Raw genomic sequence first — 27,275 nt, 5'->3', positions numbered from 1 at the left:
GCAGCATATTGGCTGGACGAGATACCTTCATTAAGCAGCTTATACAAGAAGAACCATGGCAGTGATCTCCTTAGAAATAATCCATTGTAACAGCCATGGCTGAGCGAGTGTGCCTTTGTAACAAGTCAACTGTGTTTTTATAACAAGTTGACCTCTGCTCACCAATCACCCCCAACCGCCCCCGTAAGAGGACGGACGGCGCCCGCGAGCTTCCAAATCCTCTTTGATTTCCAATATCATGCTCTATTCCCTAATAGCACTCAGGGAGTAGACGGCCATTAAGGGAGCAAAGAGAAGATGACAGGCTCAATTGAGTGAGAACGTGTCATGGAAGAGAATTAGACGTAGTGTGTGCCGAGGCGTGATTATGTGACTGAGATGTTTGCTTGCTATCGCCCAACATAGAGCAGCAAATGTACTTGTGTGAGTCAACACGTGATTGTGTGGCAATGAGTTTACCTCCTAATAAAACAGATTTTAAAATTGCTTTCACGATAGCAAAATGTATTTGTGCTTAACGAGGAGATATTTTCTCTTCAGTTAAGAAAGAATGAGTGCTCTTCGGGATCATTTAATGTGCATTACAAGATAAATATTGATTGCGGCCATCTGTTTCTTTTTAGCAGCTCGGCACATACAAAAGTGTGTGTTAAATTATTATGGTTTGTTCGAGGGTTGTGCTTTCGCTGACACTCGATTTGGTTCGTTGCCGTGGATCAACAAGTTTTATTGTATTATGAAATTAACAAAATACCAGATAAATTCGCTTCCCCTGCAGGATTTGCTTTCTCAGCAATGGATTAACAAGCTTTATTGTATTACTGAATTGACGAGTAACCCTAAGACTGTCATTCCACTAATGAAATGACAAGAAATAAGAAAGACAGTGATTAGATCTTTAAAAGTTTCATGTTGATTAAAGGCATGAGTTAAATTAATGTCATTATAAAAGTTAACACTGCCCAATCCGTTTTCTTTAGCGCTTGCTCTCAGCGTATCTGACGAGAACTACACTTAATGAGTACCAAAGTAACAATTCTGCATGTGTATGAAGTTTGAGTGTCAGATTTTTTTTCTGTCTGTATTAACGGTAGTTCATTTAAAACTCACCTTGCAACAGAAAAAAATGAAAAAAATTCAGAAACTGGGATTAAATTTCTGTGGCTACAACCCATATATGTGATGTTTAAACACGTCTGTGGATTTTTCTAATTCTTACTTTTTCAATCAAAATACATTAATAAACATTACTGACCACACACGCACGCACACACAGACACACACACACAAATATCATCATAAATGCACACACACGCAAATGTACATGCAACAAAATGCATAAAAAAAAGATGCAAAAGACTGCGCCTGCAGGGAGGCAGACTTGCCATTTGATCCAACTTCGCGTCTCGTCAATTATTCAGCATCCTTCGCATAGACATAGCGCTAAAGAGGCCATGAAACATGCACAAGACCCCCTTTTGGAAATTACAAGAGCCTGTATTTAAGGAGTCAAGATTGATTTATTGATAGGGGATTATTGTCGAGCACACTCTCCTTTGTTCATGAAAAACAAAAGTCTTTGGATCTTTTGTATTCGCTAATGCCATAAATATTAAGGTAGATATTTACATTTACTTGACTCCTCTTTTTGAATAACTTGAAATAACACGGACGAGTCGATCCACAGCATTCCCATGGTGAAACAGATTCTCTATCATGCTGCAAAGGTGCAATATGAAATTCTAAAAGTGAAGGCTCAACAGCTCTTGAATGTAAATTCGATGCATTAGCCACGGGGTATCCTGTGTATTGCAAAAGTGAGCTATGCCGTTTAATAATGACATCATTAATTATGTGAAAAAACAAAAATACTGTTTTACTCAATTGCATCACTATGGCGTGACTGCATAAAAGTCTTGAGTTTACTTCACTCGTAGGCACAAACATTTTTATGCTACTGTGATAATAAGACATTGCATCATGTAGCAGATGGCTTGTGTTCACAAAAAAATATTTCTAAAGGATAGTCAGGGGGGCTACATAAATGGAGGAGCAGAGTTGCTCAACTTAAAGGGAGAGCTCGCAGGTTTTTTTTAATTGTCGTGCCTGACGAAGAACCACTTATAGGAGAGCGGAACCAAAACCGTCAAGGTGAACCAGTTTTGCATGTAGTTAATGGGCAAGCTTATGGTTAGCTTAGCTTCGATTTCATTTCACTCTTTCGTCTTCTCTGTGGACATCTACTTTGTAAGATGTTGAAGCTAAGATAAGATGTTGAAAAGCTGAAAAAGGTGAAACGTACTATATTTAGGGCTTTGTTTACAGGAAACAAATCAAATGTTCATCCCGAACTTACACAATTTACTGAGCCAACGTGTTATGTACAAGACATAATTATGCGGCGAGCCTGCAAAATGCCATTAAATATTAATGGCGGGATGATGTCTTATCTCGGGCAATAAGACACTCATTTTGGCTTTGTTGTTTACAGTGCGTGTTGTGGTGTCGCAGCACAGACTCAGGAGGGTGTTCCCAAATAAGAGTTCACCTTCTGAGCCATCAGGTGCAAGTCATGCAAACTATATGCACGGTGGGGACACATATTCAAACATTTGCACTCACGCACATCGTGAACGAATTTTTGATTTTTACTTTTGCATTCATTTATATCTAACTGCAAGTAGCCTATGTTTTGATTTACAAATCAGTTGGAAAAAAACATGTTCTTTGCATAAAATACAAAAGCTTTGGTCGTGCAATGCCTGCATGAAATTAAAAACACTAAAGTCTTTTGTGATCTGCCTGTTTGTCTTTAAATGTGTGTTTGTATGCTAAATTCAAAAAGGCGTGCCGCTACACTTTTTCTCCACACAGATAAAACCACAAATGAATCTCAGTTTTGTGGGTTCAGCCCACAGGAATATAAAAGGCGAAAATCCAGGCATGTGCCAATAAATCCTTTCTGAAGTTATCGGGGAGAGGAGCTTAGAAGATAAAAAATGCCCTTCTAACGCTGTCTCTGGACGTAATGACTTCTGGGTCAAGGTGTAACATAACAGCCTGCATTGTTACACTGCATCGTCTGAGAATAAACAATATCGTTGTATCTAGTGTGTGCATAGTATTATAAAAGGGATATATGCATAATCTGCAACACACACAAAATTAGGAAAAGAAATCTGCTACAAATTTGTCTTTTACAAAAATAATATGAAAAAAAATCACGAATTTTAGCTGGTGCGGCTTATAGTCCGGTGCAGCTTATAGCCCGAATTTTACGGTACTCCGTTTTGATTGAATTCCTTTCATTACAGCTGTGAGGGTTTACTGTAAGTTATGGCGAAAGCCGGAAATATTAAAACTATGTATGGTAGCTCCACACTTGACAAAGAAAAAACAAAAAAGTTCCACGTTTGAAGGAGTTACAGAGCCCCGAGATGGATCTGCTCCAGACCGGAATCCAGCTTATCACACGCCCAACAGAAGTTGCTTATCTCATCATTGTGCTTATCAGGCAGTCTTTTGAAAATAAATAACAACACCTGCAATTGTTAGCCTGTTTCTCCAAACTGATTTATATGAGGGAGGGGGCAGGCCGCCAAACAGCCACCAGAATCTTTGCTTGCACCATCGAGAAACTGCTGAGCCAAGCAAGACCACACTTAAGAAAATGTAACTCTATGTTACTTCCTAGATTTGTAGTCTTGCAAGCACCCGACACGTTTCACTTTTCTTCGACTATTTTGTGTCTGTGTGTGAAGAAGAGGCTATGAACTAAGATAATTACACTTACTACCTGATTTTCCTTGACAGGACATATATTACAGCGAGCCATTTATTTGTCCTAAGTAGATGATACTAATGACTACACGGGGCCGTGAGAGGGATGGCCGTGATTTGAATATTTCTCATTAGATTTTTGTTTGTATCCTGGGAAGGTTTTATTTCTCTATTTACATCTTTCAGAGATTATTCTACAGGCTGATTTAAAGTCAGTTGATTATATTTGTTATTGCCTTTGCGCACCATAATATATTTTGCACTGGAACACAACTAAAGCTTGTTGAATTGTTATACTCTGGAATCAGTAAACACGTTTCATTTTGTTTTTTAAGTAAGGAAGAAATGGTGGATTTGGTGTGCCTATATTACCGGTATATGTGTGGCTAGCGGCAATGAATCATCTTGTTAGCACTAAGGTCTTATGTAACACTGCATAATTAGTGTTTCATAATTGGGCTAATAATTTTGATTGGTAAATTCTATTATCAATCCCGTTTAGTTGTCATTTAGTAGCATTGGTTCATATTTAATGACTTACACAGTTGCTGTTTGTATTGTTCGGATTTCATGAGGGTCAGAATAGTTAATTCAAACTTCCGAGCATCGTTTGTCACTGTCAAAGCCAGAATATGACTCATTTTGATTACTATCGAAGATGACCTGGCAGATCAACCCTTATTGGTCCAAAATCCCCACAATGTAAACAATTGCGTTTCATCTTGTATGTATCATTTGTCTGTATCAAAAAAAAAAAAAAAATGCTAGCAATTTTAAATGACATATGGCTGTAATTACTGAAGATGCTTGAGGTTATTGCAAGGTCAGAGCGGTCGTTATCTTTGTCTCACTGGGAGAACACACTATCACCTCATGGCAAAGTAGGGGAAATCATTATAAAGAACCGAAAATGGTAGCAGTTTTATTTTACAGGAGTTTAAAACACTTTTAAATCTAATTTATTCTATTTCAAGAATATTCTAAAATATTAGTTAAAAGTATATTGGCACCATTTTTGACATCCTCACTATTGTTCGCGGCACAAAATTGGACATGAGACATCAATATCTCATCCAAGAGATTATAAGCAATATTCATATTTTGCCTCGGCACTATTCTACACCTACATAAAGCCTCATTGAGAACTGTTTCTAACATTTTGGTGTAACAAAAGCAGGACAAAATATTGGAGTGTGATCTTGCTGTAAACTGACTGAATACTAATGGCAGACGCATTCCCACCAGGACAACATCATTCATACATCATCCTCGACTTTGTTCCTGGTGTATTCCACTACATTCTCAACATTTTTTGTGTGTCTCATGACTTAATCCTCCGATCTCGCCCCCCCCCCCCATCTCCATTCTAGTCCTATTTCAATTTTTCTATCTGTGAGAATGCCCTGAGGCACCGTCCATACTTTATAACGCTGCCTTCATTACCCAGCCCCGCTGCAGCTGGCCATAAACGGAACACTGAAGATGTGGTAGGAGGGAAGCTTGCACAAGAGAAAGGATAGAATTAGGGGGAAAGGAGTGGGAAGGGTCAAAATGCATACAATGAGTCAATTGTGGAGGGAATCGTAAGGATGGATATGGAGCTTGAGACTGAGTGTGAGTATAAGATGCGAGGACAAAGGCATAAAAATCTTAGTTGGAAGTTATCGGCGACAGAGTGGGATGAAAAATGTCATTGCCGTGAAATAATATTAAGATTGTCTTGGCTTTATGGCTCTGATGAATACAGATGCCGTGGAGGGGGGGGGTTGCCCAATTTGAAGTCGGCTACAAATACTCAAGAAATAAAAGATCATTTTGCTTAGTTTCCATTTCATAAAAGGTGTTGTGTCAGATATTGAAGGATAGATGATTTTAGCACATTGTTAATTTTGGGATGGTTTTTTTTAAATCTTGGGAAAAAATGCAACTATCCAGATCAAAAATCTTTTCCCTATGTTCATTTTCCCGAAAGCAACAGTTTCCGAGCCCTATTCTTCTAATCTTATCATTCTACACACCTCTCTGTGACCAAATGCATTTTGTTCTCTCTTGAATAGAAATGTTTCTCCAACCCTGAATAAAAAATGTTATATGGTCCTGATGCCTGAAGTGGTGCTAAAATAATAGCGGAAAAAAATGAACACCAATTCCTATTTTTTATTTTTTTTTTTGCAATGACTTCAGAAGAGGTCTCAATTCCACAGAGACCCATTTCAGTCCTTGCAGTATTCATTAATAGCGTTGGCCATTGTTTGAATTTGAATGATTTGATCAAACATCAAAACTAAGCATGGAAATGTTTTACATTTTAGGAGAAGCCAAATGTTTCAGTCATTTCTTGATACTCATCTGCGCCTACATAAATGATTACCTTGCCCTTGGCACCCACTTCCAAAAAGTTTTTGCTTCTATCTTTTCTATAACATTTTGATTTATCCTGATAAAAAAAAACACAACTTCACCAGCTTTCCATTCTAATAACATGGTAACTGTAACAAATAGCGAATGACAAGACAAGAATGAAAGCAAAGCTTCACCTTGCCCACTTGAAATTGGAGCTCATTTTGCGCTCATTGCACTCCAACACTTCATCAATAATTGTACCAGTGAGTCCATAAATTTCAGTAAATTGACCTCAAAAGGCTGCCCTGAAATGTGATCACGGATACTCACTAAAAGGACGGGGCTGTATTATTTGCTGCCACGTCATGGGGATGCTAATTTAACAAATTCCTTTAATTAAATGTTAATTCAAATTAAATTCTCCGTAATGCTTCTCAGCAAAGCTGTTCTTATTCACATTGTTAAAAACAACTTTTAATAATTATTTAGAATTCCAAATGCTTTGATGTGACCTCGGAAATGTGCTCAAAATAAAACTTTTGCATACAAATCTAAAAGTGGCAATTGGTGATGGTATGGTTGATATTATATTTTATAAACGCAGAGTAAAATGTTTTGCCATGTGTTGTATGTGATGTAATCACCACAGGAAACCAACCAGAAAAAAATGGATGTATTTCTTATCTCCCTAACCTCGAATATGGCAGCGTGCGTCAATAATGGGTAAAAGAATAAATAAATAAATAAATAAATGAAAAACTGGATTGAATAGGTGGTCTCAATTTCTACTTCTTTGGCTTGCGTAAATTATAGTTCACCGTGTTCAATTACAGTACTCAGCATCGCGCGGTTCCTGGAAAGCTCAAAAGAAAAAAAACACAATATACCTCATATAACAATATCACCAAAGTAACTTTGCAGCATCTCACAAAGTTTCTTCAACCGTTTTTTTTTTCTTTACATGTCACATTATGGACTTTGCAGAAAATGGATGTATATTAGTCTACACAATTATAAACTTTTAAACTTTTTTTAAACTTTTTAAATTTTACATAACAAAATAAAATGATGATTATTCTGGTCAACTGCTATTAATTCAGAACCCATGGCATACATTTTTCACTGAGTGCTGGCCTAATATATTTGTTAAGCACTGTATATCACATACATTTTTTTTCTTTCTAGACATTTGGCGTGAACGTCAAGCCTGCACTTAAATATGCATGAGGCACAGATAAACTGCCATCTGAAAGAAATCCACATACTGTAACTCTTGGCCATAAAAAATATTGAAAAATTGAGGGGTGGTATTTGTAACCTCACATAAGAAGGGTGATCATTTTTCAACCAGCCTTCAAGGTGGTTCTATTCAAAGATCTCGTTTACCTGTCAGTTGAGGAGAAGAGCCTCTGGCTAAAGCCAAACTCTGGCAAGATTTTTCCTTTCTTTCCCTAGATTTGCCACCTCCGATAATCAATATCATTGCACTGCTTTTCATATTACGCTACGTACTGTGAAAATCTTATGTAACGTCTTGTTACAAATCTTGTTGTTAACGTCTGACCTGGTGATTTGAGGCATCATATTTTGCAGAAGTTTGCAGATTTCTATGCAGGACGTTTTTTCTCTTGTTATAACCCATCATTGTGAAATTATTTATTTAATTCTTAAATACATGTAATATATTACTCTCTAGGCGGCTCGGTGGCGCACTGGGTAGCACGTCCGCCTCACAGTTAGGAGGGTGCTAACATTAAGTCCTCTTCTTCTATTTTAAACTGTTATCTGTTTTTTGTGTACTGTTGCTCATGACTTAATTGTGTAGTATATCGGAGCAATGTCATATGAATGGTCTGTTTACTGAACATTTTTTCAGATCGTCATCATCAGATTGCCATTAACTGAACACTCAAAATAATCCCAAAGGGACCAATATACAAAATCCATTTTTTTTTCTTCCAAATCCTATTTTTCTATAAATTAAGTGGCATGAAAGAGCAACTTCCACATAATATGATTCTGACGCCTCCAGTTTTTTAATTGCATCTATTTGATATAACTACTGCCTGAAATGTTGATATATGGCACCATGTTGTAAAAGCGTACATATTAATTGTCATATTAAGCATATGCCTGGGAAGCAATGGCACACTGATTGTGATTTATGCTCTTCATCGCCATCTGTTCATCCATCTGTCTGTCTGACAAGACAAACTGTGAAACTTCTCCATGTGCATATAATGTCTAGACCATTCAATTTGTTTTTAATATGCAAGACTACCACCTAAGTAAAAATCTTTTATATATTTTTTTAATATTTATTTTGAAAGTATGAGACACTTATTACAATCCATAGAGCACATACCATCCAACATTTTCACCCATGAGTTAATTCAACTTTGCAAATGAATATACCTAATAGATGGAGGTGTTTACCTTTAGCACCTCATGTCACGCTCTATTGAGGAAATGACACCGAGCTAATTACAAGTGTGACTGCAAAAACTGTTAAAATGCTGCTCACACACAGCCTGTCAGGCATTAATCACCACTGTTCAATATACAAAGGTGATGTACCACAGGCTTCACTTAACACATGCGGTCTGTCAATGTTGTCAGAAAATAGACGTTTTTTTTTTTTTTTCGTTTGAATGGTGGAAAAGCATTGTGTCATTTCAAATTACTTCTTTCGGGTTCAGTGTAAATTGTAGCTCATTTGGTCAATGTTGCGCTCTTCTTAGTGCGGGAAATACTAATTATGGCGGTGCTAAAGTTGACTCATTATGGATATTGTGGCATGGCTTGCATCTCTTGGCAAGTCAGTCGGCTGACCAATGTGAAGAAGAAAAGGCAGAGAGGCCAAAAGTGGAGTAGGCACAAATAAATGGCCAGTTCCCACTAAAGTGGTGATTGGAATGCTTTTAGTATTGGTTGCTAAGGGATTTTCATGTTGGTTGCTATTGACAATATGGAGAAAAAAAAAGGATGTTATTTAAGTAAAAACCTGCCCATTAAGGACTGGGGGTGGGGGGGAATCTAAGGCCATTGGGATTTCCAGCACAATATAATCAGCGTCTGAAATAAGTGAGATTGTTTCTTTTGTATGTATGAAAAGCACTGGTGAGCATTTTTGATTTCAAAATCAGCCCCTGATTTAACATCTTTATGACGACAAGAAGTCATGCTGAAGGCAAAAATAAATCGATGATGCATTCTTGTCAAACTGCCAGAAATCCCTGGGAGGAAAGTTTCCAGCGCACTCTGAAGGACACAAACTAAACTAATAAAGCAAAGTCATTTCTTTAGTAAATAAATATGTGCCTTAGCTGAACAATTAAAAATAAAACAAAAATACCGCAACCATTTATTTCTCCTTCCAACTGTATTTCAAAAGTAGCATCCCACAAAGGTTTGTATTTGACCTGAGGTGGTTTTATACGTCAACTATTTTGACAGGCGGCCTTACGGAACGCCGGCCACTAAAAAGAAAAACCACAGAGGCTCGAGGACAAAAGGCCACCCCCGAAGAAAGCACTCACATCTATTCGATAAGACAAAGTGCAGAGAGCTCAGGTAAAGAAAAGCGCGATAAGCCTGTGATCATTACACAGATGCATTCCGACAGCCGGTTCATTAAAAGACCATTTGAGTCCAGACAATTGTTTCTGCATGCGTGCTCCATTTACAGTGCTACACATCATGAGTGCTTTTATACCAGCTATTTTTCACATCCTGCAATTTCCTTTAAGGCTTTTAAATGCGCTTCATCCAATCTCTGGCTAGGTTCTATTTAATCTTTGCACTCAGTATAAACACTTTAAATCGAATACATTTGTTTATTAGCATTGTTCGGAATAATGGCAACAAAATCAAGTTAACGCAAATGTGAGACACTATAGTGTCCCTTTGTCCGGAGCAACAATTTAAAGAAAAAAGAAGCAAATGTGTTCAAAAGTAAGTGAGCACTGGTGTTTTTTACTTTTAAGCAAAACACAAAATATGAGTAGACAAGCCGAAGAAGCGTTATTAAAACTCAAGAAAACATAATATAGTCCTTTGGAATAAATGTAGTGATTTTAACACAGTACGCACGTTTATTCATATTCTCTTGAAGCAGATAAAGCAACGAGACATTAAAGATGAATGTCACGCGAGAAGGAAATGCCCCGCCAGACGTTTCATCCGACTGAGCTTAAATATCAAAGATGAACTTAATCAAAAACAGATGTATTCATGAGGAAAAGGACAATAGCTGGCGTACCTTTTCATATCGAGCGCCTCGCCATATCTATGGAATACATTTTTGCTTGGTTAAGTTAGAAAAACCAGGACGAAAAGTGACAGTACAGGACTAAATTAAACTTGATAGAAAGAGTGACATATTCCCTTCCTTGCAATATCTTTCTTTGACGGCAGGTCCATATTGATGAGCTGATATAACCATGTCAGTCTAAACTGAGCTGTAAAATCTTCTTTCTTAATTGAAACTTAAGCAAGTCTATAAACAAAATGCAGTCATCCAATATAAGCGATTGCAAATTAAATCCACGTTAGTGTTCTGTCACTTTAATTTCCAACAGTTGACAATGGCATGATAATCTGTCAGCCATGAAGGTGAAAATTACCACAGTTCTGCTCATCTTCTATCCACTCTGCAGTTATAATATCATTTGCGAGTATGTCGTGTATTTTCCATTTAGTCTGATCATTTAATTAGCATATTTGAGCAGAGGTGAAACGAATGCAGGAGTGCTGAAAAAAATGACAACACAATTGAGAGATGGAGAAAACAAAGAACCTGGCTAATTTACAAATTCAGGTACTGCATGCATATATATATATATATATATATATATATATATATATATATATATATATATATATACACACACACATATATATATATATATATATATATATATATACACGAGCTACTTTAGCAATTTCATGCCGTTTTTCCAGCTTTTGTGATTTTGTAAAAATGTAAGTCAGTGGCTTGATCGTTAATCAACTATCTAGCTCGAACTTCATCGTGACAGGCAGCTGAATCTCTCAACCGAACATAACATTAATACAGTACCTCGGACGTTATGTTTTTTAAAGGCCAGACATCATGTGCTGTATATAGAAATTCGTCCTCAACATGAGTTTTTTGTTGTTGTTGTTGTTCCCTTATGTTGAAGCAAGTCACGTATGGAACATTGATTCCCCTTTATGTCGATGTTACAAAAGATAAAACAGGAGTTTTGCTGTCCTTGGCAATAGCTGTGCGGTTGTTTATTCACACTTTGTGATGCTGCACACCTTCTGGCCAAAACACAGCAGTGTGTGCTAGTGTGAAAAGCCCCGGGACGTTTGCACATTACCAACAATATCGCACCCAATGTAGCATCAAGACATTTCCCCCTGATGGAGAAAACAGTGACATGGGAATGAATTTACATTTTGGTCACACACTTGAACTTGAGTCTGTCTTTTGAATAGGCCATCCTTGTCACGTGTGTAGGCCGTTTCATCAGTACAACCAAAGACGAAGAATAGTTATAAAATACACAAGTTCCAAATCAGCACCACGGTTGCTACACTAAAGGTACACTATTGGGTTAATTCCTTAATTAACAATACAAACGCATTATGTTTGAAGATAGTGGCCCTGTGGCAATTAATTGCAACCTGAAAAAGTATTTTTGTAAACTAATCTTTACTTTTGCATGTGTATATACAGTACGACGTCTCCTATATGACAAATAGGTAGACAGCAGCAGCCATCAGAATCAAGCCAATCCTAAGCAGACTCGTCCCAAGAAGAAAATTTAAATGAAGAGACACGAGTAATGATTTAAAATGACAAAATATACAAATGAACAAAGCACACTGCAACAATTGCACAATAATCTGTTAAAACACAAAGCAGGGGCACTGAACAGGGAGTCTAAGTATTTAATCCTTAACAAGACACAGATGAGCCTCAATATTAAAAAGTTAAAACTGGCACAGAAGTGTCCAACAAAGTACCATTAAAAAGACGAAAAACAGAGGAAAGTAGAGGAGAGAGATCCCAATGAGACAAGGCATTTTGCAACGCACACAAATCACTTTGTAAAGTGCAAACTGAGGAAAATCAATCGAATCTCGAATAAAACATTGCACAAAGAGCAAGAGGACAATTCACCGCTTCAAAGAACAAGTTAAAAAACAAATCAAAAAACATGACTGAGATGAAGAGCAATGGGAAGTGAGTTTCCATGCGTCTTGGAACAATGAATCACCTTTTTAACTTCTAATCTGTCAAAAGGTCACGCTATCTTTCCAGAGGTTCTTCCATTTTTCACACAAAAAAGTCTTCCTGCTTCGTGTCAGTTTGTGTTCTTCATGCTCCAGCTAGGGCATGTCCAAAGGCCCGGCGGAGAAGATACTAGCGTCACAAGGTAGCCCTTGTGGGTTTCAGCCTCCTTGCATGCGTCCTCTCAAGCATACGAGTTGTAAGGACGAGCCAGGTGTGGAGTCATGCCAAGGTTACACAAACTCACTGGAGTATGTTTACACAATCATGTGGAAGGTTTGCGTGTTTTAGTCTTTTTTTTTTTTTTTTTTTACAGCGCGACCTTGACTTTGATTTTATTCGTTCCGTGACAAAGATTGTCTATTTACCCATATAGTCTAACAATGTTTCTCATTAAAATAAATTCAAACACCATTAATCTGTTGCAACCCAACCCCCCCCAAAAAAATAACTATTTGTTGTTTTTAGGTGGGCATGACTTAGTGAGTGACCTCAGGAGACTCCAGCTCCAGTTGGCCATTTTCAATGTGTTTTGCTTTTCCACATATTGCAAAAAAAAAAAACGAAAAAAAAACACTGATGACTCAAAACTCCACAAATATAGACAATGGGGGCATTTGTAAATCAAGGTTACCACTCAGCTAAAAAAATAAAACTGTAAATGCAAAGTGTCCCTTCAGTAAGACGACAAGAGAAAGAAATGCAAAATCTGACTCAGACCTTCTTCAAAAGGAGTACATCAGGTCCCACTTGAATAAGCGCCATCAAGTTTAATGACCGCATGGGGACAACCAAGACTGCACAAATGAAAATTGTGCATGATAATTAATGTCAAAGATCAGTTTCATGAATAAAAAAGAAAAACATTTTATCTAATCATGACCAATGAATCACCAGGACAAAAAGCGAGCGACCATACTGATTTTTACCATCCAATTTCCCAGTGAATTATCGACAGGTTGCTAAGAACCACAAGCTGTTATTCTACATGACTATCACCATCCAGCAAGTTCTGACACAAATCATTAAGTTTGTGTCAAAATTGTCAATTTTCCCACTAGCGGATGCACTTCGATCAACACCTTATAGCCTCGCTCCTAATCGTTTACTCAAGCATCGTATGTCGTATTTCATCGTTGAGTGGGCTGTCGTCATATTCAATGTCATGCAGATGATATTCAATTAAAACTCTCTACATGACTAAATATCATGTCTGGATTGACGGCAATAAATAGAGGCTCGCTAAGGAGGCATTTGGGACATATCATCAGCTTCATCAACGCTGTCATAAGTCAGTCATGCGACATAATGGGAATCCATTTTGTCATCATCACTATTAATGACTGTATTCAAAAGCATTGACCCGTGGAGACTGCCACTTACCTGGTGCTGTCCGGAGAAGAATAGCCAGCGAAGGACATCGACCCTTCATTCTGCCCCTCCCCCATATAATTACATAATATTTCTCTTTTCAGATTAAATATGTATCATCGGTTGGGTCTCTGAACCAAGTCCATCCCATCAGTAGAGGCTACTTGTAGTTAACCCTCGCCTGCACACTGCCCCACTGTCTCAGTCGTTAGGGTTCCAGGTCATCGGTCATCTGGTTGATAAGAGTCTGTGATGGGAATCTAAAGAGAACTAGGGCGAGTGTTTGCAGTTAGGGGTTGCTGGTTGGCTGAAGTGACGTGACGGAAGTTTTTATGAATGGATTCTGTGACTGGCAGATGAAATACATTTTTTGGGGGACAAAACTAGTGATTGAGCATAGCGTGAAATGAATAAATGTTAGGTTGGTGACAAAAAGGACAAATGTGACAAGCCTTCTGAAAACAACTGATTAGTTTAGCTTTGAGTATGTTCCCTCTCGGACGACTGCAGTATTTTTTTCCAGTCTTGAATTTCTCGCTCATTTTTCCTCTTTTCTTTTGTAGTTCCATCTGCCATTCAGTCTGCTTGCAACCTTTCAAAATCCAAGTGCATTTTTCATCTTGTGTGAAGGCTGTAAAAATTTTAACTGTGTGAAATTGTGTTGTAGCTCAGTTCCTTGAAAAAAACCGTGACATTGGAATGAGTTGACAATATGATGTCTATTTTGTTATTTGTAGATGAAAATTGCCATAATTTGCCCTCCACCTGGTTGTTTTTTTTTCCATTAACTGCTCTTAATGCCATTGAAAGTGTCTTTTATGTGCCTTCTCCGAATCACTGGCAGCAGTCTCTTCTGATATCTCTACTATTAACCTGGCAGCCATTGCTAATTGTTACATCGCTTTAGCTCCACCGCCAAGTAGGAAGTGGCTCGCTAGAATTGCTTCTGACCCCTGCGTTTGGGGGATGGGTAATTGAACAAGCTTTGGCCGTCAGAGCTGGTTAGCCTCACAGAAGTCCCGTCGCTTCTAGGCCGACGATACAAGCCGGCAGACACCCCAGCAATTACCAGCTCCCCAGTTGAGGGGTGCCATGGGGAGAGGCACGGAAGGAGGGGGCCCTCATTAAGGTAAGGGGAGTGGATGAACGATAAATCTCTGTGTGTGTGGCTGGGTGAGAGTGTGAAGGTTAAATTGTTTGGTTTAAGAGGTTTAATGGTAAGGGTCTGTGAAATGCTATTGAGGACTGCGCACACAACAGGACTGAAGGCAAGATGAATTTAGTAAATGTACTACACGGAATTGATTTTTTTTTTGTCTTATAAGCCCTTGGAAAATCAGGCTTTAAAATGGCCATTTAAAGGATTGGATCAATGATGGAAGGAACTGTTTGGGGCAACGTATGCCTGGAGTGAATTAATAAGGATTTTAAGCCTGCTGGGAAATAAGCATGCAAGTGGAGATACGAGTGTGTGGGACTGCTCGTTGTTGTGTGTGTGTGAAAGGGTGTACGGCAAATGGCCATGACCTGGCTCCTGGCTCACGGGGACAGTGGGGCAGTGACACAAGCAACAGCAGCACGGGGCCCCTATGACACGACAAGGCTTCTCAGTGGTCACGTTAGCATGAATTTAGAATGTTCTCATTTAGCCATGTGATGGGTTTAATGACCATCACCAGAGAACATAGCTTAGAACATAGGTGTCAAACTCAAGGTACGGGGGCCAGATACGGCCCGCCACATCATTTTATGTGGCCCCCAAAGAAATATTTTGAATCAACTTTGTCATTATTACAATTACAAATTCTCTTCACTTTTTAAACATAGATATTGCGAGCAATTTCTTATTACCGTTCACCTTTTTAAACTGTTTGAACAGTTTTAACTAGTCTCTGATTTCAAAACTAGTTATTAATCAGTTTGTTAGGTAGCCTATACCATATTGACAGTCTTAATGCCCCTCCGAGGGAAATTATGACTACAAAGCAGCCCGTGACAAAAACAAGTTTAACACCACTGGTCTATAAGAACATATTTGTGGTGATTTGATCACATATTACAGTAATATGACCTCATGTTATCTAACCATTTATGATCTAAGAGAGATGTCAGAACTTAAATAAGCTCGTCCACTAAAGACACACAATGAATATAAAAAAAAAGTCCCGAGCCTATTAAAGCTCAGCCAAACCATTTGGTACATACAATACAGTATTGCCCTCAACTTGTATTGAAATAATTCTCACTATAAGTCTTTCTTCTTTCTTTCTCCCCCATTTGTTAGCAGTACGTCTACAACCAGGATGTGGCTAGTGTCACTCTGGGAAATTACTCGTCTCGTAATTATTAGTGTCTGGGCAGAAGGAGATGTTTTATTGTAAAAGATTGCACCTTTCAAACAATAAAACTCTGACTTACTGTAATAGACTACAGTTCAAATTACTTTTCAAAGAAGAACTTTCTCTTCAATAAGAATTGACTGCAGCAGGTACTTTCAAGTCTAATGACTTGGAACATTTTGAGTGATGAGAGTGACCAGAGAAGCATTGGGTTAGGGAGCCCGTACTACTCGGACTAACTGTTGTAAAGCTTTCAGAAAGTCCAGCTGACTTCACTTTTCACCCAGGAGCATCTGAGACTTTTTTCCAGAGGGGATTAAATCCAATTGAAGGACCACACACCTGCATTATCTCTGCACTTTACTCGTAAGTATATATATATTTTTGTACTTTGTTGCATCTTCTTATCTTCACTCCCAGATACCAAAGTTCTACTTACTCGATGAATCTGCCCTTCAATGCACCAGCTGTGCTTTTCATCCCCTCCAGCGTAAGTCATCAGATACTCCTGGAAGCCATTCCCACCTGAAATCTCCTCAATCTGTCTTTCATCTCTCTCTTCCCTCAATCGCCCCATCATATGGTCCCTGGCTTCCTTCGTCCGTGGGAATGGCTCGAGTGTGAGTCAGCTACATGTGGAAGGAGTGCTGCTCCTCCTCATTTACTTACACTGCACATCTACACGGATGGACTTGATGGCAGCCACCCCCACCCCGTTGTCGGCTTTGCAGTAGTAGCGACCCCCCTGCACCCTCTGGATGCCTTCGATGCGCAACGTCTCATTGTAGATGGACGTCTCCTGGAATTTATCGGAGGCGCTGCCGGCTGTCTTCGTCCATCGTACCTGAGGAGAAGAATAGAAGACCTGTTTAGGCATTGTCACTCCAACCTGGACGAGATGAGCAGGAAGTCATGTCAACACAATCTAGTGATACAAAAACAGGCGGGATCAATATGAAATTATTAGTTTGTGTGACTTGTAGAGATGAAATCATGGACACAGTGAGTGACACTAAGCGCTGCAGCACTTGTGGCGTCCATGACGCTCATCTGGGACCATTCAGCGTTGGAGACCAACTCTAAAAGGCTTTTCACGCTCGAATTACGCCATGAGGAGAAACGAAGCATTCCTTCCACTAATCCACTGCACAAACATACACTCAGATACACGACAGCCTGTAAACTCAGACTGCATGACTTTGATTCTTACTGTGTGTTTTTGTGTGTGTGCGCATCCCATTAATTCCTATTAACCCCTCTATCAGTTATCAACCTCCGTGGCTATCAACCATGTTCTGTTGAGGAGGTCAAAGAGGATAATGGGTAAAAGTCACTGCATGTACAGTGTGTGTGTGTGTGTGTGTGTGTGTGTGTGTGTGTGTGTGTGTGTGTGTGTGTGTGTGTGTGTGTGTGTGTGTGTGTGTGTGTGTGTGTGTGTGTGTGTGTGTGTGTGTGTGTGTGTGTGTTTAAAAAACTTGTGCCATATGGATTAGTGGATTATCAGGGGCCCATGCAAACGCTGTGTGTCTGTTTATTCAGCTCTGTTTGTAGGAGGGATTTAGATCAGGCACTCTGCCATTGATCAAACTGGTCAAGGTGAGCAATGACCCAAACTCTGCCTGGCCATGCTTTGCTGACTCCACTTGTCATTTACCCTGAGTGTGCAAGTGTGTAGCTTTGTGAAAGGCAAAGTGTTCAAGTAAAATAAACATTTTAAATTTGACACCACCAAAGTGAGGAGAGTTGTCAACAAGCCAGACGTAAATTAATGAATGAAAAAAAACAAGGATTAAATAATATAGTACATGGAAGACGTAGACAATGAGTCTATTATGTAGTGGAGGTCTTTTAAGCGAAAGGGCCTGCGTGTATGTGTGTCGGAGATCTTTTTTGTGTGTACGTGCAAGAAAGAGCAGGAATCAAAAAGCGTGCTCGACTGTAGTATCTAAAAAACGCGGCTGTCAGCTGTGTGACGGGGAGAGAAAAAGGTGCTGCGAGTTCCTTCACTGGGGAGGTGGATGAAGTGAAAATACAGCCGAGTGGTAAGGTGATAATGTGAATAAAAGAGATCTTGAATGTGATGCAGATGACAGGCAGCCGAGAGGGGAGATTTTGTCAGCCTGTGACACCGGCAGCTGAATGCCATCACCTGCACGTGCGTTCCTTACTTGCTTTCTTCAGTGTGTGCATGCGCGTGTGTGTGCGTGCAAGTCTCTTGAGGATGGAGCTGTGTGGATATCTTCCAATGCTCCCCCCCCCCCCCCCCCCCCCCCCCCCCCCCACCCCACCTTCATCTCTTCAATGTCTGGCAGCTTCTTTCTTCCAAAGTCTTCTTTTACAGCAAAGTCCAACTCTCACTTCGTATTAGATCTTGACTTGAAATACATTTCATTTGAATGCCGCACATTCCGATAGACAACCACATTTACATTTGTTGAGAGCCGCCCCCCTTTTTTTTCTTTTAGGATGTCGTGCATTTCCCCTGGGAAATGACTTGACATAAAATGCAGTTTGAGTTCAGCTGTGTCATGCTGTCACTTGTAGATATGTTTCAATTTCAAAATGTCAGAACATCAGAAGCTGCAGAAATGAGGGAATACTTTGTGTATTACAACATTTGGGTGCCAGTCTGAATTAAGACATCCTTGCTTCATTCTGTTCATTTTGGCAGGATAACTCTGAGCTACTTTACCACAACAACCCGCGTCCTCATAAAAACCGCCACTTCCAGGCTCAGAAGAACCTCACTCTGCTAGAGCAACATCCTGACACAGCCAACCTGGCTCTGTGTGATTATTTTTTCATCCATCCATCCATCTTCTTCCGCTTATCCGGGGTCAGGTTGTGGGGGCAGCAGCTTTAAGAGGGACTCCCAGACTTCCCTCTCCCCAGCCACTTCATCTAGCTCATCCCAGGGGATCCCAAGGCGTTCCCAGCTGAGAGACATAGTCTCTCCAGCGCATCCTGGGTCGTCCCCGGGGTCTCCTACCGGTGGGACATGCCCGGAACACTTCCCCAGGGAGGCGTCCAGGAGGCATCCTGATGAGATGCCCGAGCCACCTCATCTGGCTCCTCTCAAAATGGAGGAGCAGCAGCTCTACTCCGAGTCTCTCCCGGATGACTGAGCTTCTCACCTTAATTATTGTGATTATTTTTTATTTTCCCTAATTCAAGTCGAAGATAGTGAGAGGAATCCATTCTGGAGTTCGGAGAAAACAGTAGTGTCAGTATTCGTTTTCATTTTGAGGGTGTGACTGTTTTTATGGGAAAGTGGCTCCATTATGGCCACAATCAGAGTGCTCCTATAAGAAATACATTAAAGCAGCAGGCATGTAAAATTCCCATTAGCGGTCATATTTTGTGCGGTCATTACTGGCAGTACGTTGAATAATGTACATTTGAAGAGCAACCATAATATTTCACATGATGCATAGTGGGCAGACTTTATATGCGCTATTCTAACTGACAACATAGCTTGTAAGATATGAAATCAATATTTTTTTTCTTCACTTTTTTTGTCAAGGTAGATATGTGAACATATGCACATTCATGATTTATCACGGTCCTCGAGTAAACACAGCTTTAAAGATGTCCGTTTATTCTGGGTAGCTCTTATAAACTATGGATTATAATTGCTTGATGTTGAACAAAGAATGTCACAGTGGCCCATACATCTTTCATTTTTTCTGTATGTGGCCTATGGAGCAAAAAGTTTGGACACCCCTAGTCTGCACATAAGTATGGCTTCTCATATTTCATTTTATTCGTCCGTATTAGCCTCTGAAATGTACCTTTTATCATCTTTAGATGTCTATCTCAATCTCTGAATCCCTGTGACATTCTGTCCTTACATGTAAAAATATCTTTCTGGCCATGCTCCGAAAAACACACACACACAGCTTCTTGCCTGCTGATCTGTCTGAGAGCCGCTCGTTTCTCTCATCAGAGTGACACATCACAACAGGATCCAGCAGATTTCACCCAGCTGCTGTCAGACTTCTTTGGCCCGCTGTCTAAAGTGTAAGCTGTCAGCACAACTAAACAACACCAGAGGCTTAAGCAATGAACTGCATTGACTGGAGTGCAGAAAAGGAAAGCAAACATGGCTTTGACATCACTTGCTAGCTGTGTCAATGACTTGGAAATTCTCACTCAAAAAAAAAAGTCGAAAGGACTATTGATGTTTGCTGCAGTGTAGCTGTCGTTAGGGGCTTTCGCGCTTTCTCGTACAAGTGCTTGTTCAGCTCATTCACTGCCGTGAATGTTTATATTTCTCCGATGGAATCCAAATTTTTACTGCCATCAACGAATCTATTCGTCAAGTATGATTTTCAAAGGGTCGATGTGGAAGAGGGTATTTTCTGTAAAACATTTTGAACCACTAATTACCACTAACGAACCCTTGCAACAGATCCATCACTTTGGTTTTGAGTAGAAGGTAACATTTTGGAGAATCTCAGATTGTCGGCCATAAGGGAGAAAAAATGCCAACAATTTTAGTCTAACAGAGTTTGTTGTGTAAACAGAGGGTGTGTCATAATCAGTGTCACAAAAACTGTCAACATTATTTCAAGCCACACTCGAGTCATCCAGTGATTCAGCGATGGGGTCATAACGGGTTTCTTAGTTGTAGAGCTATAATTAAATTTTTATCTGACCTTCAAAAGGCCTTTCTCAGTCATGTTTTTTACAGTTTGAGGCATCACAAAACAAAAAAAGATACTGAAATACTGAAATGTTTTTTCCCATTAAAAGGTTGTTGCAAAAAAGTGTATTTTGGAACATAACATTGTTAAGGCTCAAAGTTACAAAACAGCCATCAGTCCATCAGACAGGAAATTTCCCAGACACATCAACTAAAAAACTCATATTTGCCCCATTACAATGCTGACATGGTCCTTGCTTCCATGCAAGGTATTATACAAGTCAAGGGTATATCCACAAAGTCAAAGGCGTCCACAGGGGTCGAAAGGCTTGATCATCATTTAATCGGATTAGATACTGTATTTACATATCTGACAGTGTAATTAAAAGTCGATAATCTGGCAGCTTTGCAATTAATTGCTATCCAGAACAAATAATGGATCAAAACCAGGATCAAAAAGCAAATCTACAGCTGACCAGTCGATTCCTTATCTTAATGTGCATCCAATTTCCAGTTTGTCTGGGGTTTTTTTGGAGTCACCTCTGTCGACTTTTCATGCACATGTTCAGTGTTATGTAACATTTGAAATTAAGCAATGTGAGACTTGAATGTGTTCCTTGTCTGACATCTTTCAAAGTACCAGTCGACTTTTCATGCATATGTTCAGTGTTACGTAACATTTGAAATTAAGCAATGTGAGACTTGAATATGTTCCTTGTCTGACATCTTTCCCTCAGTAGCACTGTGGTTTCTTTTGTGTGTTAAAAAGTTTGTAATCCTTTTTCCTCCCCCTCACTAACCCATGATGAGCTTTGCTATGCTCGTTGTCTACTCCTTCTTTTTATGCATTTGTTGATGTAACGCCAGCGGAGTCAACGATACACTGCTTTATCCATCCAGCTGGCTCACTCACCGTGAATAGGCTTAAGATGGTAATCCTGTTATCAGGGAATACTACTTGGCGCCAGCGCACAACCACACACAGATACAGAAACACACACACAGAGCCTCAGAAATGCACAGACTGTATGAAAGCACAGAGGCTGCATAATCTTCTCTGAGTGAAGTATGAGAGCGGCAAATGAACACAATCGCAAGTAGTCGAAGATATACGGCAATAAATTGCATTGAATGAATGAAGAGTTGTGGATTCAGCGGATACATGTTCAGGTGGTTGTTGATGAAGATGAGAGACAAAGGAGGGTTCAATTCTCCGTATAAATTCTCAGTGGCGGCGGGTTAGAGTTGAGCGAGGGGTCAGGAGATCTACAAAAGGGAGGTGTGCACCACTGTGGGAGTGGCCAAACTGGACTTCAATCAAGGCCAGTGAAAGTATCTATCTATCTATCTATCTATCTATCTATCTATCTATCTATCTATCTATCTATCTATCTATCTATCTATCTATCTATCTATCTATCTATCTATCTATCTATCTATCGCTGTGTTTCTAGAGGATGCTGATTGGTCCAAGATCAGCTTGAACCTTACCAAGGGGGGGATTTATGAAATGATAAATGCATATACTCTCAAATCCATCTTTTAAAGAGAGTAATACAACTTTGCCATGTAGGAGTAGAGGTGGGGCTGCACAGCGCTCAATAAAACTGACTCATTGATATTGAACACGCCTTCCTTCTCTTTAACCTTGTCATACGATATGAATGACTGCATTGGTCATTTCGCCAGAGTAATATGATTCCCAAGCTGTGATAACATTACAGGAAGCAGTGGAATCATCAGGTTTTAAGGATGGTGGAATGTCTTTACAGCAGATTGCCAACTTGAATTAAATTGCAATTATTACGATTTATTGTTACAATTTAATTTTCTTTGTATTTGTAAATATGCCAGATATTTGAATGGATGGATGGGCAGACAAAGTTGACAGCTTGTGAATGCACTTTTTCAACAATGGAGACTTTCTGTAATTTTAAAATGCCATTCATGTTTGGCCTCAATGTACCTCCTACAAAAAAGCCCTTTTTTTTTTTTTAACTTTGAAGCATCAACATTCATACAGCATCTTTATTTTAACCTTAGAGAGCCCTCTGTGCAAAGTGCATTACCACGGTAGCCAACTTTCTTGCATTTGTGGTGATGTTTTTTCACTTAATCATTGATTTTTATTGCTTCAAAATCAACTTGATTTTATTTTTGCCTCTCTGTGTATCAAGCAGTTAGCGATGGAGTTGCCAAGGCGGTGCAACTCATTCTTTAACACCTTCACCAACACATTTTAAGAAGTTGTGCTCGCTATCTGTCAATTCAACATGAAGTGTGACATTTAAAAAAAAAAGTATATTTATAAAGTAGATGCAGTGCAAATTTTATCTTTTAAAATTCCCCTATAATAATAATACAGAGACTGGAAGCTTGAAGAAAATGAATAATAACTGCATCTCACGGCGTTAGAGATCAAAATTGATGGGAAAAAATATAGATTGTGGAGATTATGAAGTCGGAATAGTAGAGTTCACAAGGTCTATCGACTAGCATGGCAACTGGTGTCATACTTTTAACATATATTTCATAATCATACTTGGAACAAAGCATGTAAGAACAGCATTGGTCACCGAGTTGAAAGATATGAACTAAACTCCAAGCAAATGTAAAGTTCCTAAAAGAAGACAAACAAGAGGCAGACTTTGTGTAATTCACTGAGGAAAAAACACTTTGTCCACAAAACTAAATGGGTCCATTTAAGCTCAATAATGGTGAACTCTCGCAAATAAATCCCGAGCAATTGTGAACAAGCTTTTTGTGTCCGAAACATGCAGCAGATGTTCCACCTTGGCCTGCTGCTTATTATTTCTCTTGGAAACACAGAACCCTGGCAGACCTTTTTTTTTTTTTTTTCCATTGACGTCACAATTGTATGTTTCCCAGTTCACGAGTTTGAAATAAATGAGGTTGAACACGTAATGGCGAACATATTTGGAATTTTCTTTTGCCAGCCCACCTTCTCAACTTGGCTCCTTCCCCCGGCTTATTAGTCCTTTACACTGTGCATGATTCATCACAAGCACTTAAGTCTTTTAAAACTTGTTAATTATAGCTTTGCGTCTGCATAGCCGCTAAGGAGTCTGGTTCAGTTAGGTTCAGATCAATGAATTCTGACCAGGCTTGCATTTCCACTTTGGCCTGGTGATAGCTTCCTTTGCTACAAAAATAGCATGACATCATTGTAACACATCAGCAGGTCATTCACTTTAATTAAACTAATAGGATAAATGCGACACAATGATGATGCTTTTTTTTCTAGAAACATGAGAGATGGGACACAATTTCCTCTCGCCAACATAATCCACAGGAGTCTGAAATCACAGAAAAATATGCATTGTGCCAAATAAGAAGAACGGATTGACTGGTAAAAGCTTTTGTGATTTTACTTGGACATCATCAAGTAAAACATTAATCACTATCATATTTATCCCTCAACTCAATCGACATAGTGCTGCTCCTCTTTGTGTTTGAGCCTTGGCCAACAGGGGGCAGTATACTACATGGAGCGGGTCGGAATTCGTCAATATTAGCACTCAGTTCCAAAACTTTATCCCTCAGTCTTGTGAAAGCCTCTTTAATGTCAACTGTTATTATCTCCATGCCTCATCATCTTTTTGTCCGCCCCAGCATCCAGTCAAAGGTCAAGCTTGTGACCTTGTCTGTGTCATGTGGCCACTCAGCAGCCGCGTAGCCTCACGCTGCCACCCGATCAGCCCGCCCTCGTCCTCGCCATCGATCGCCCTCCACTCACCCCTCAAGGATGGAAATCCAAACCCACATTCCAAACCTCCTCTGCCTCGCCACTTCACTCTTTTATGGTTAGCGCCACAGCTCAAGGTTGCAGTGACCAGCAGACCCATGAATAAATAATAAAGTGGCTAGGAATCACTTTCAGAAAAGCCATTTACTGTCCTATTGTGTTCTTGAAGAGGTGATGTGAGTGAGTGTCTCAGTGTGTGTGTGCATGTGTGTGTATACCAAGAGGTTGCCGAGTGCGACTAGAACGTTTAGTTAACTAAAAGCCTCGCTGGCCAGAGAGTTGACTTGATGCAAAAATCACCTCTGTGTTGACCTTGGGTGTTTTTCCTCTTTTTTTTCCCCCTACGACAGCATTTCTTCTTTCCTACATGGTTTGTTTTTTCATCACTCTTTCTGGCCATGACCTCTTCTGCAGCTCCGTCTTCCCGTCCTCCATCCATCTCTTTCCACCTCCTGAGATTCATTGGAGCCTGCTTCATTTCTTCCCTGCTTTTCATCTCCCATCTTTCCATTCTTACCTTCCGTTGTTTTTCCCCTTGTTTGCTTTTTTCTTTGGTTACTTTAGCATTATCAAGTAAGCATTGTTGCTCCCTTTCAGTCATCAATCTTTCTTGTCTGCCTTTTAACTAATCCGTCATGCCTTTGTTTTTTCCCTTTTCATCTCGTCATTCTTTTTTCTTTCCTTTTATGCATTTCACCATCCCTGACATTCTCTTTTTTTTTGTTTCTTTGTTGCTGTCAATGACACTTAAGTGAGCAGTGATGTCATGACTTGATGTATTGACTGTTGCAGTTTGTCTCAAGTGAAGCACAGAGAGAGAAGTGAGAGGAACTCTTCTAAAAGAACAAAAGTGGTCCAAAATGATTTTTAAAAAAAATCCCTCAACATAATATGGGGAGAGACAGAGAAGAGCATGAGGCAATCAGCCGAAGTTTAAAGTGAGATAATACGTGAAACAAAAAGATGTGAGACCAAAAGGAGAAATGATCAGATTGCTCTGTGGGTGAGTTCTCTTTTCAATCCCATCCAGCTCGGGCAAAGGTAAACAATCGCCCCTGATAAAGAACTGGACAAATCCTCAATCAGCCTCATTCTGACCCAAGCGGCCTCACCTGCCTAAATGTGAGCCTCCCTCTGAGGGAAGAGTAAAAGCAAATAGAAATAGGCATTGATTGAAAAAGCACAAAAAAAGACTCTAAATCAGGACATCTTATGATGGTAAATGAAGCCATTACACACGGCAATTTGCTGTTCTAAAGCCCAAGGATATGGATAAAAGATTCTGGAATGAAATGAAACCACTTATCTAATAAATTAACTACAACACATGGCCTCTCATCAATAAATGCATTTCAATGTTGTCGGCACAAATTTGTTGGTGTATTGTCTCTCTGATGGCTGCATACAGAGAGAATTATGAGGACGCTCTTGATAAACTGGAATGCAGTCATAAATAATAAAGCAGCCAGAGTAGACTTTGAGCAGCCACAGGCAAATCCAAACTTCTGCTAAAAGGAGGAGAAAAAGACATCACAAGCTCAACTTTATGTAACTTTTGTGCTTGTTGACTGCAAAAATTGTTTTATTCTTTTTCATTTGGTGCATCCTTTCATTGTATTATTCATACAATTTTTGTAAGGTTTCAATGGTTTTAAGATAAATGTTTTTTTCCCCCATTCTTAGCTACTTGAACTTTTTGCACAAAATTGTACATTAAATATTCAAGTCTAGCTAGTACACCATTACAAATGATTTGGAAATTGTTTATTAAGTAGATTAACACAATTTAATGATAGAATAAAGGGCTATTAGTCATCACACTCATCAACTGATTCGCCTTTATCATATTGATGAAATTGATCAGCACTGGACTCATTCAGTATTTACGGAAAATCCCATCTTTGGCCAATCAAAGACTGGAACAAGACCAAAATCTAACAAATAATTACTAATTTCTAAACACTTGTGTATTTTTATACTTAGTTATTTCACATCTTCAGCTAAAAATATTTAAAAAATAAAAATAACAATTACTACATGTATTGTATTGCGCTATTGAGAGCAAGTATGAATTGTTTATTTGGGAAAATATTCCATAAGCGACTGTAGCCAGAAGAGGAAAAAGGAAAAGAAGAAGAAGTAAGAAGGCAGGGGCTCAGGTGACACGGATCACATGATCAATACAGCTGATGGAGTGCAATGGAAAGGCAGTATGCCCAAAGGGAGACAACGGAGAACGCCGCAGTATGCTTATCCTACACACAACACTGGCACAGAGGTCAGCACAACTACTCATCACTTCTATTTTATAAGTTTCTTCTATATAGGCCTTACGCACTATTCTATGTGGTGTAAAATGGATAAAAGTTGTCTTGTGGGTGTCAAGGTGCAACGCACTGTATAATGCAAGAGATGGTAATGATCCGTCCAATACTCACTGGAAAAAATGACTAGAAAAAGTTATGCTTACTGCTGATGTGTGTGGAATCAACTCAAGACTGTGAATTCTGCCATGACCTTTTTAGTTCTACTCCAAAAGTTATGTATATTTGTAAAATTTCAAAAATATTTGGAAGAGGCCTACTGGCTCCAATAAAAATTAAAAATTGAATTAAAAATATAATACAAAACTTGAATATTATTTGATTAATGAAAATAGCATTCAAAATATTTTTGAAAAATGTCAGAATATTTAAAAAATTAATTTGCTTTATTTCATTTTTTGTCCATTTTCTGTACCCTGTGCCA

The 27,275-nt window shown here is 39.2% G+C and overlaps 1 protein-coding gene across 7 annotated transcripts in view; it reads right to left on the bottom strand.

The window, feature by feature from the left end:
* The window catches only part of mdga1 (MAM domain containing glycosylphosphatidylinositol anchor 1), a 96,447-nt gene that overhangs the window by 36,519 nt on the left and 32,653 nt on the right, over positions 1 to 27,275 (bottom strand). For all 7 annotated transcript variants that reach the window (XM_088370950.1, XM_088370949.1, XM_088370951.1 and 4 more), the window contains one exon: positions 16,786 to 16,960. In XM_088370950.1, the coding sequence (XP_088227076.1) occupies positions 16,786 to 16,960 (175 nt within the window). The remainder of the gene's footprint in view (positions 1 to 16,785; positions 16,961 to 27,275) is intronic.

The sequence above is a fragment of the Syngnathus floridae genome, chromosome 3 (assembly GCF_059516105.1).
Source record: "Syngnathus floridae isolate MCC-2025c chromosome 3, RoL_Sflo_1.0, whole genome shotgun sequence".
Classification (NCBI taxonomy): Eukaryota; Metazoa; Chordata; class Actinopteri; order Syngnathiformes; family Syngnathidae; genus Syngnathus; species Syngnathus floridae.
The sequence above is the reverse complement of the archived record's forward strand: the minus strand, read 5'-3'. Positions and strand labels throughout refer to the sequence as shown.